At 33.3% G+C, this 12,107-nt stretch overlaps 1 protein-coding gene across 1 annotated transcript; it reads right to left on the bottom strand.

Annotated features, from left to right (window-relative positions):
* Window positions 1-7,694: 7,694 nt before the first annotated feature.
* Window positions 7,695-10,207, bottom strand: LOC107911528 (ankyrin repeat-containing protein ITN1). Its single transcript, XM_016839360.2, has 4 exons — window positions 9,848-10,207; window positions 9,003-9,762; window positions 8,451-8,911; window positions 7,695-8,331 (listed from the first exon to the last, which is right to left on the bottom strand). The coding sequence occupies exons 2-4, from the start codon at window positions 9,739-9,741 to the stop codon at window positions 7,735-7,737; spliced, it is 1,797 nt and encodes a 598-aa protein (XP_016694849.2). The 5' UTR covers window positions 9,742-9,762; window positions 9,848-10,207; the 3' UTR covers window positions 7,695-7,734.
* Window positions 10,208-12,107: the final 1,900 nt, after the last annotated feature.

The raw sequence follows: 12,107 nt of genomic DNA, 5'->3' as shown, positions 1-12,107 counted from the left end.
CAAGTAGTAGGCAAAAACAAAAATTCACGCACACGGCAGGGTCGATAAGTTTTGCTTGTGTAGCTGAGGCCGAGGTATTATGAATTTATTAATTCTGTCAATTATTAATCAGTTTCTACTACTAAATAATATTTTTTTATACTATATTGTAGGAAGTCTTGTCTAGTCAAAAAGTTGGACGCCTTCAGCTTTTTGACATTACGCATAGGAAGAAAGATGGATCTCCGATGACATCCGAAGCTGGAGAAATTATGGCATATTTACTTAATAAAATTTAATTTATTATAAATATTTTTAATATTTAATTATAATGGTTTAATTGGTTGTTAGTAGTTTTAAATAATGTTAATTGATGTTGTATTTTTTTATATTTAGTTTATAACTTTTTAATTTATTTATTAGGATAAACTAAAAGATAAGAAAGTGGAGAATGAAGTGATTGCTTCAACTGATTGTTCTGTTAATTTTGAGGACATTGATAACATAATTATTAATGAAGTTTTGGGTCCTGAAAGGTATGGTTGGGTTCGATTTCAAGGATCTAGTGTTATCCCGACCCAATATTTTGGATCCAGCTTGCAATAGTACATGTCTTCCGAGAGTCAAGCTCAAGCTGAAGTTCAAAGGTTAAAAGACCAGATAACTCAAATGCAAGCTAGCATAGTTGAGCAAATTTCTCAACTTAAAGCGGAGGCAACAGCGAGGGAGGCAGAGCAAAACAGTAAGTATGATGAACTCCAGCAACAGCTTCAGACTATGATGAAGATGTTCCAGCAGTCGCAAATGCCACCATCTTAGATATTTGTTTTCTTCTAACTATTAACATTATTGTAAGAGTATTTTGAATTATATTGCATTTATAAAATATATAATATATCTTTCGTATAATTTTGTATTATTTAGATTTGCTATTTTTGGTTGGATTTTTGCAACAATATTTCCTGTTTTTTGTTGCATTTTATGCAGGAAGAATTGGAATTGGTGAAAAATGTATATTGACAAATTTGCCTAAATTAACGGCTTTTGTAAAAAAAGCTCTGCTAAAGACCATGACTTATAGCGGCGTTTGTAAAAAAAGCGCCGCTAAAGACCATGAGCATTTGTAAAAAACTCTGCTAAAGACCATTACTTATAACGGCGTTTATCAAAAAGCGCCGCTAAAGGCCATCACTTATAGCGGCGTTTCTCATATAAGCGCTGCTAAAGATCCTCACCTATAGTGGCGTTTTTTCCTAATAAACGCTGTAAATTTTACCGACGTTGTCAATAGCGGCTTTTTTGCGGCGCTTATAAATGCCACTAAAGGCAAAAAAAAACACCGCTAAAAGTCTGTTTTCCTTGTTTGTATAACTTACATTAAATGTTATTATCATATGATGACTTAATTGTAACGAAAAGGAAAGCAAATGGCCCTAAAAAAAAGTTGCTAAAGATGATTAAAATACTAAAGATTGTTGAAAAGTAGGCGCACCAAATCCATCATTTAGGAGTTTTTGATGGTGAAATTTGGGTTTAAGGAAACTGCAAAGAAGAAGAATGGAAGAAAATGGGGTGTACAGCTCTTTGTGGTGAAGTCAATGCTGCCCTATGTTATTTATTAGGCCATAATCAAATTTAAGAGCTGGTGCTTAGCAGCTATAGGCCTTTGTGTTCTGGACAAGGCAGCCTTCAATTCCTTGCAGTGCGACATATATATTTTGATTACTTACTATGCTGCTCAACACTTGAACCACATTCACTTTGGCTTCATATGGAGATTTAATTCCCTTTCATAGATATTTGGGGAAATAAATGAAGTTAGGAAATTCTTGATTATCACTACAAAACCATCTGCAACAAAGCTAGGTATTGTTGTAAGTAATAACCAAAAAAAAAAAAAAGCAGAGCAGATCAAACATAAAACGATGGCAAGTCCATGGGAATTTGACAAAGTTGAAAGGGGAGGTGAAATACACTTCATCTCTTTCCGTTGTCAAATTCTATTATCGACGTCAATAATGGTAGTAGAATGATTGCAAAACAATAAGAAAAAGAAAAAGAAAAACATAAATTTTATGTGAAAAATCTTTTTAGAAAAAATCACAGGGCAGAAGAAGAGAAATTCACTAATATTGAAAAATGAATAAAACAAAAAGAGTTTCGGCTGCATCTATTTAAGGGTTGAAAATTTGTTCGTTTGAAAAATCTTTCGTCCCCACAGATCTCCTTATTTTGACTTTGTATTTTATTTAAAGTGAAAGAATTTAGGTCATACTATATCTAATACTAGAAACATCAAAATTATCATTTTTAAATTTATATATCACTAAATTATGACACATTTATGACAATATACTAAAATTTAATTATAAAAAAGTTTTCATAAATAGATTTATATCTAAATGTAGTTTATCAATCTAATTCAAAGGTTAGGTAAGTATGGGTCAATCTGAATATTTAATTTTAATTTTAATTATAAAACATTAATTAAAATTAGCAAAAGGGGCCAAAACGAGGTTGTTAAAGATGATTAAAATACTAAATTGTTGGCCTGCCTCCGAGGCTATCGGAAGGTTATCATTGAATCGGAAAATGTGAGGAGCGATGGATATTTTAAGGATGCGACTAATGACCAGGATATTGTCAGATGGATTCCAATTTATGCATAAGAGACGGGAAGCTACTAAGATTGCAGACTTTATGGCGCCGCTGGGTCCTGTTTTGGGAAATGCTCTGCATTTTTCTGAAGACCCACCACCACCTGGTGTTTTGGAGCTTCTTACTTACCATGGAAACAGCTCTAGTCTTTGATTTGGTTTGTTTTTAAGGTTCTTGCAGCTACTTTTTTACCATCAAAAGAGAAGAAAATGACTAAATTGATAGTTAATGTGAATAATTATCGTAATAAAAATTAACACTGGTTCAATTTTCAAAAAAGATTGAAAGGATAACAGATGGTCTCGCTTAAAGGTTAATATATCACTACAAATGTACCCTACAAAATATTAAAAAATAATAAAATAAAAATTTAACGAAATTTATCAAATTATGCCTACATCTTCAAACAGTAACAAATATATATTTCACTGCAAAAGATAAAATAAAAAATTACAAGAAAAAAAAGACAAATTTTAAGATAATCTAAAGTGGAGAAACCACCTCTATTAATTATAATATATTGTGCTATTTCAACAAATAAACACTTTAACCAATTTGGTAATTAGTATCTACACTTTTTATAACCCAATTATCCAAATTTGGGGTCGGTGAAGTATTTTTTTTTAACAAAATACCATTTCCATGAGGGAGTCAACGTACGTCATCTTTTGCCTATAAATATTTATAAATATTAGATAAAGTTTTTAGAGAAAATGAGTTTTCATTTATTTATAAATATTTTTATATTTTTATATGTATTTTATAATCGATGGAATCCGGTCAACCATATTCGTCGTCACATCACTCTCCTAGAACTCAAAATCCTCCACCTTATGTGATGAATTAGATGTTGAAGATCCTATGAAGGTGTTTTTGTAGGAAACCTTAGCCATAGCTCCAGTAACTTCCTCCCATTCTCATCCACTGTTGGATCATCAGTATCTGGAGGCAAATCAGGCCACCGTCTTACCTTCTTCGTAGCACGACCACTGTCGGTACTCGAAACAACAGGATAGACAGGAATCACAAAATCCGCCACAGACAACGTTTCACCCATTTTCTATTAATAATAATTTGAATAACAGTACAATTAGCAAATTAATGTAATTCCTATATGCAAATTATACTACAAGATGAGATAAAATGGAAGAATCATTAACTAATTAATTAATTATTGATGTCAAAGTTGAACCCAAAAAAATTATTCTCCAAGCAACAATAAGATAATGAACTTTATTCATAGTATTTTAAAAAGAATTTGAGTTTTGGATGTTTAAATTTGAGTAAGTCAGAATAGTTTAGTAGTAGATATACATACTAATGAAATTATAACAAAATTTAATTAATTCCATAATTCTTGAAAGCTCCATAATATATTTTAATTCCCTACTTGAACATTTTAGCATAGCATATAATCTCCATTAATGATATTCTTGCTATGTGTTTTACTAATTTTATACTTTTACTTCAAACAAAACAACAATATTAATCTACTTTCTTATATTCAACATTTGACTAACATTTTTTATTAATTTTAATTAAAATATACTATTCGGTAGGTAAGTTTTTTTCAATTTGATATTTGGGTTTATTATCTGGTTAAGCACTTAAGTTTGGTTTCAATGTTCAATTTGGCACCTGAATTCTTTTTCTTGTCTCAATTAGCTACCTTTGTTTTTGAACTAGAGCACATGTGTCAAATAGTGCCAAATGAATCCCAATTTAGGTACTAAATTAGGATAGAAAAACTCAAGTATCAAATTAAATATTAAAATTAAACTCATATACCAAATGGTATATTGACCCAAAAGTAGTTAAACTCTTGTCATTTAACATATGATCTTCATTATACAAAATGAGAAACAAAAACATATCAAAACGTAATTTTGCATTTTCTCATTCAGATTTTTGGATAACTTAAATTGTGTAATTTATATTCGAGCTAAATAAAAAAAATTATTTTTTTATTCTAGATGATCCGAATAACTCGAACTATTTAATTCAAAATTTAAATTTTTTTATCAAAATTTTCAAATCGAATCAGATTTTACTCGCCCTTATAGCATAAATCATAAAAGGATTAATCCTAATCGCATGCTTTTCCAAAAACACCATTAAAACAAACACACACAAAAAAAATCAATTTTTAGATCTTTGCGAACCCACCTCGCGACAACCCCCCATCTAGAACCCCAAGCAGCTCCCAAACGCCTACCAAGCGCCAACTCACGACCTACTCGCGACACCTCACTTGCAACGACCTCACTTGCAACTGGCCCTGCGAGTCCCCTGGTCCGCATCCTACTCTGCGACCTCCTCTGTTTGGTGAACCCCTGTCATTAGCGAACTAGACACACGCTTCTCCCTTAATAACTATAGACTGCCTAGATAGCACACTCATGAACCCCTTTATTTGGCGAACCTACCTAACAAAGCGACCTCTCTATCTTGGCGTACATTGACTATGGCGAACCCCCCAACTGTTTGGCGTGCTCACTCACATTGGTGAACTCTTAAAATTGGTGAACTCCACGTTATGCGGTGGTCCTATCATCCTGCGACGCCTAGCTCGGATTACGCTTAGTTGGCTTGCAGGTATTTATTCACAAGTTATTTTCTTTATTTCATGCATTCTAAATTACCACTTTGATTCAATCAAACCGGGGTATAAGGACGTACCTTAAATATACTCAATGATCTCCTTTGGTTGCATAAGCTCGTTAGTTCATCAAATTATCAAACATTCAACATTTATAAAATCCAATCAATGCACTCAACCAAGCAATTATAAAGTCTAAAATCCAAAATTAAACAGCCCATAATGTCCGTTTACAGCCCATCAAAATTTATTTAAAAGTCTAACTCTAATTCTAATCCCTTGGAACAGTTCCACGTTGCCTTCCACGTAGGGTTTGAAAAACACATCACATACTTGGAATTTGCCTTGTGTAGGATCACCAAATTGCCACGCTTCACCACTACTCCCGCGAACTATTTATTTGCAAGGTATATATAAGGAGTGTAAGCTTGTTGAATCTCAATGTGTACAAGCATACGACATATAAACACATCATTCATGCTAAAAATTAGACATGCTATAATAGTTCACATAGAATACAATTTCATTCATATCATAGTGATATATTGGTAATTTGTGAATGAAAAACATACTTATATTATACACGCATTGGATAAGTAGATCTCCAAAACATTCCAAATGGTTTAAAGATAATCATATTATATACGCATTGTTTTGGATGCAAAAGGCAACTTCTATTAGTTAGTAATCTAAATGTATAGTTCATAACTTATGGAATCATGATGAGAAAGTGGTTCATATCATGTTGTCTAATGTACAATAAGGGGAAATAACTTGTTTTGACTACTGAAATAAGATTTGCTTCCAACAATTCTTTGATTTGTTTCTTCCATGCCACCCACATTAGTCGATAATATTGCTTCTTCCATCAGCTATTACTATTGCCAAGAATCCTATTTTTCATGGCAAGACCAAGCACTTCAAGATTAAGTATCATTTTGTGAGGGAGGCAGAATGGTCAAAGGAGATCAACTTAATTCATTGTTGCTCAGAGATTCAGCTTGCAGACATTCTGACTACGCCAGTAGGTACTACAAGATTCGAGTACTTGAAAAGGGAAATTGGAGTTTGCTGCTTTGTAGCCAAGGAGGAGTGTTACAATGTGGCGACATAGCAGCAACATGCAAGCAATCAAGCAACACTGCATCAGCATGCAAGTAACCGAGCAATTCAGCAGCAGCAGGCTAATGTCCTTGGTGTAATTCGATTTTAGAGATTTTGCATAGTTGACTTTTTGCTAGTTTGGTTGTAATCATTTTTGTTTGATCAACTAAGGTTTAATCATGTGCTTAGCTGATTTAGTAGTCAGTTTAGGTTGTCATTAAGCTGATTTGCGCAAGCAAGCTTTGTCTTTAACCAATGTAATTTGAACTACTTATGTATGATGTATTGTTACTTATTCAAGTAATGAAGAAAACTCTTCGTTCATCATCATCTAGCACTCGTTTTTTCTGTTTTTCATCTTTCAAACACAAAACTATCGTTTTTTCTGTTTTTCATCTTTCAAACACAAAACTTTGTTTTTACCCTTCGTTATTGATTTAAAAAACTCAACATCTTCAAACTCCAACAATGATTTTACCACTGCAACATTGCCACATCGTGCTGCTTCATGTAAAGCCGTGTTGGATTCCTGATCCGTAATCCTCAGCATCTCCCTCACTGCATTTACTTGATCCATTCCCAGCTTCTGTAAATCTCCATCTCTAGCTTTTGCACAAGACTTGATTAGAAGTTTCACAATAGCAGAATGTCCATACATCGCTGCAACGTGCAAAGGAGTTTGACCTTTAGCATTCGTTTGGAGTAGCAGTGACTGACACCTGCTGAGAATTTGTTCTATAAAATCTAATCTTTTTTCTCCTCTTATAATAGTAATTAAATCACGCATAGGCGGAGAGAAGCATCCATATAGTAAGGGGACGAATTTGATTATTGGGAGAAATATGTTAAAAAAGAAGGCAGCATTCTCCTGGGTTGCCAAGTTAACATGGAGCAGGTTGTCATGGTTTGGGGTCTTTAGCGACTCAAGTTGATTTTGTAAGTGTTCGATCGCACCTAATAAAAAAGAGTTGCGGAAACTTCTCATTTTTAAATAAAACCTTGTGTTTTTCTTAAACCTAAAATTCTCATATTTGTCAATGATTCAACAAACTATTTTAATTATAATGTAGAATTAGTTACAACATCTTTATTATTCTTTGAATTTAATAAATCTTAATTTACACAAATTGTGATTTTTTTTATATCTTTTTTGAAACTGTATGTGTATCAACTAATAACTTTTGTATTGGTTTCAATTAAATGGAGATTATTAACATTAAAGTAATATGTCTCCAAATTTTTTTTTTTTCAAACCCACTCTATTAAGTTGTAATGTACAACTAAATAGCAAAAAAGTTCAAATAAAGTAAAATCAACACAAACAATACAACCATAAATTCTAAAAACACTAAAATAAGGCACAAACAAAAGCAATTTCATTCTAAAAACCAAGTTTAAACCAATGACAATGGTAAATAAAAAATATTCCCAAAGCATGCCGAGATACACACAAGAATTAACATCCATTTGCGGGTAAGTAAAGAAGTGAAAATAAAGGCAGGTCCGACCAAACATGAAGCTATGGCAAGTGCGTGAGAAGGTTTTAACACAACATAGCTGGCTGTGCTGAAAGCAATCACCATTGCAATCAGTGCACCATTAAGGAGACGCTTAGCGGTCATCTGTATTATTAAAGTTTTGCGTTGCTGATTTGAGTTTGAGGAAAAGAAATTCATCGTCCTAAGGTAAACGGAGAGGGTGGAAAGAGAGAGAATAAAGCCCAATGCATTCGATATGATAAATACTTTAAAGGCTGCCTTATGAATCAGAAAAGGAGTACCCTCTTCGTATCCTTTTTCACTCTTGAAACCACCTGGGACGGTTATCGCTGCCGCGAATGTGACAGTGGCTATGAGTCCTGCCACTATGAAATAACCTTCTCTTTTCTTCTCCAAGCTTGCTGTAGAGATAGTTGGAAAGCCAAAGGGATGAACAGGTTTGTCCGCCACTTGATCATTCTCAATTTCTTCCAACAATCCATTGATTTGCTCCTGCCATGCCAGCAACATTAGCCAATTGTATTGTTCGTTTATTAAAGATGTTAATTCAAAACTTGAATATTAATAAAACCATAGCCATGGAAATGCAATACATATGCACGCACACACACCTGTTTATGATGATGTTTCTCAGATAGAAGTGCATTATAAACTTTTTGAGGTGTCATTCCAATAGCACCTTCCAACTTCATTAGATTTCTGAGTGATCCATACACAATGTCAATACCACCACGCTTGAAAAGAGAAAACTCTATTAGATAGGGAGAGCCTCTGAAAGCCATATAATGAAGTAAAGTCAAACCTTCGTTGTCCACTTTATCACAACTATCTGGACATAAAGAGAGAATCCTTGAAACTGTTCCAAGATAACCTTGCCTGGCTGCCATAAGAAGGGGTGTCATTCCCCTCTTTTTATCACACATATAAGCAGCTGATACATCCCTTTTTAACAGTTCTTTCACAACTGATAATCTACGACCTAAGTGTGCAGCATAATGAAGAGGGGTGCGTCCATCTTCATCTCTTTCCTTTGTCAAATCCCCCTTCTTCTTTAATATTACCCTTATTGCCTCTAAATCCAAGCAAAAAAAAATGTCAATAGACCTGTTTATTTATTTCAAAATTTTAATAGAAAAAAGGAACTAACTCAGCAACATATATACCTGCATCTCCAGCCATAGTTGCTGCATGCAAAGCTGTTCTACCGTGGGGGCCGCCATGACCAGTTGATTTAAATTTATCTAATAATAGAGTCAACAAGCGCCCAGATCCTCTCCTCTTAGCTGCTATGTAAAGTGGAGTCTCCTGTTTTTTGTTGGCAGAATACGGAAAATCAGGGTCTTCAAACTCCAACAATGCTTTCACCACTTCAACATTGCCACACCCTGCTGCTTCATGTAAAGCTGTGTTGGATTCCTGATCCGTAATCCTCAGCATCTCCCTCACTGCACTTACTTGATCCATTCCCAGCTCTAAATCTCCATCTCTAGCTTTTGCGCAAGACTTGATTAGAAGTTTCACAATAGCAGAATGCCCATACCGTACTTCAACGTGCAAAGGAGTTTGACCTTTAGCATTCGTTTGGAATAGCAGTGACGGACACTTGCTGAGAATTTGTTCGATAAAATCTGATTTTTTTTCTCTTTTTATCATAGTAACAAATAAATTCAAAAACGGAAAGGATGGTACAAATCCTAAGGAGAAGATTTTGATTATTGAGAATTTGACAGTCTCCTCGGTTGCCAAGTTAACATGGAGCACGTTGTCTTGGTTTGGGGTCTTTAGCGACTCAAGTTGAAGCCCCTGTTTATTATTGAATACTTCGATGTTACCTTCTGCTGCTGCCTTATATAGCGAAGCCTCCATGTGAGAGATGTTCTGTTCAGGCTCCCGAGGTTCCATTTTTGTGGATCTATCTTCTTCCTGGATAACACCAAACAGAATTTAATTAATTAGCTTGAAGCATTCCAAGCTCAAGAAAAAACATACTGCAAATTCAGAAATTTACCAAATTCCTTTCCAGTTAGTTACTTGCTTGCATATGCCTGCATTCAAGTCACCTACGAATGAAAACTTTATATAGTTGAACACTTTAGTAAAAGTGGCATACTGGGTTGGAAGTGAGGTCAATAAAGTAGGAGTTTTTTATGGTGAGATTTGGTTTTAAGGAAACTGCAAAGAAGGAGAAGAATTAAAGAAAAGAATGGAAGAAAATGGCGTCTACAGCTCTTCGTGGTCTACTTAATGCTGCCCTATGTTCTTTTTTTATTCTGAGACAGTGTTTGGTAGCTCAGAAAACTGTTACACACTAAATTTTGGTCATGTTAGTTAATCTTGACTCATTCAGACTAAACCCTAGATTTTCTTTGAAGAAATAAAATTAGTATTCATTTATTTATAAATATTTTTATATTTTTGTATGTATTTTATAATTTTGTATATGTATTTTATAGAAAAAAATTAAATATATATTTTTATTTTTTAATTTTTTTTATATTTTTAAGAATCAAGATTAAATTAACATAATGTGTAAAGTTAACGGCCAAATTTATTTTTTAGAATTAGGATCAAATTACTGGGATTTATAGAGATTGAAAAGCTAAATTTATTAATATGCCAATACAAAAAAAAGGTTGCATCGGCATTCTATAAATGATTGAATGAGGAATGACAAAAATATCAATTGTCCATAACATTAGTGACTAAATTAGACTTTTTTTAAACATGATTGGCCAAAATAATAATGTGCTAATAATTAAATGACTATTTTTATAACTTACATTAAATGTTATTATCATATGATGACTAAATTGTAACGAAAAGGAAATCAAATGGCCCTAAAACAAAGTTGCTAAAGATGATTAAAAACTAAAGATTGTTGAAAAGTAGGCGCACCAAATCCATCATTTTTAGGAGTTTTTGATGGTGAAATTTGGGTTTAAGGAAACTGCAAAGAAGAAGAATGGAAGAAAATGGGGTGTACAGCCCGTTTTGGTGAGGCCAATGCTGCCCTATGTTGTTTATTAGGCCATAATCAAATTTAAGAGCTGGTGCTTAGCAGCTATAAGCCTTTGTTGCGGACAAGGCAGCCTTCAATTCCTTGCAGTGCGACATATATATTTTGATTACTTACTATGCTGCTCAACACTTGGAACCACATTCACTTTGGCTTCATATGGAGATTTAATTCCCTTTCACAGATATTTGGGGAAATAAATGAAGTTAGGAAATTCTTGATTATCACTACAAAACCATCTGCAACAAAGCTAGGTATTGTTGTAAGTAATAACAAAAAAAAAAAAGCAGAGCAGATCAGATCAAACATAAAACGATGGCAAGTCCATGGAAATTTGACAAAGTTGAAAGGGCAGATGAAATACACTTCATCTCTTTCCATTGTCAAATTCCATTATCGACGTCAATAATAGTAGTAGAATGATTGCAAAATGATAAGAAAAGAAAAAGGAAAACATAAATTTTATGTGAAAAATCTTTTTGAAAAAAATCACGGGGCAGAAGAGGAGAAATTCACTAATGTTGAAAAATGAATGAAACAAGAGGAGTTTCGAGTACATATATTTAAGGGTTAAAAAATCCTTCGTTTGAAAAATCTTTCGTCCCCATAGATCTCCTTATTTTGACTTTGTATTTTATTTAAAGTGACGAAATTTAGGTCATACTATATCTAACAGTAGAAACATCAAAATTATCATTTTTAAATTTATATATCACAAAATTATGAAACATTTATGACAGTATACTAAAATTTAATTATAAAAAAGTTTTCATAAGTAGATTTATCTAAATGTAGTTTATCAATCTAATTCAAAGGTTAGCTAAGTATGGGTCAATCTAAATATTTAATTTTAATTTTAATTATAAAACATTAATTAAAATTAGCAAATGGGGCCAAAACAAGGTTGTTAAAGATGATTAAAATACTAAATTTTTGGCCTGCCTCCAAGGCTATCGGAAGGTTATCATTGAAACGGAAAATGTGAGGGGCGATGGATATTTTAAGCATGCGACTAAATGACCAAGATATGATTGAGTTGGATTACTATGGCAAATGGAAAGTTGTCTTATTTCGATGTGATTGGGTTGATGTTAATATTGCTCGCGGAGTTGAGCAAGATCAATTTGGTTTTACAATGGTGAATTCTCTCGATTGATTCACACTAGACAACAATTGATGGATGAGCCGTATGTATTTTCTTCTCAAGTAAAGCAAGTTTTTTACTCGAAGATCCAACTGATGAGGGTTGGTA

This window comes from Gossypium hirsutum, chromosome D04, assembly GCF_007990345.1.
Source record: "Gossypium hirsutum isolate 1008001.06 chromosome D04, Gossypium_hirsutum_v2.1, whole genome shotgun sequence".
NCBI lineage: Eukaryota > Viridiplantae > Streptophyta > Magnoliopsida > Malvales > Malvaceae > Gossypium > Gossypium hirsutum.
The sequence above is the reverse complement of the archived record's forward strand: the minus strand, read 5'-3'. Positions and strand labels throughout refer to the sequence as shown.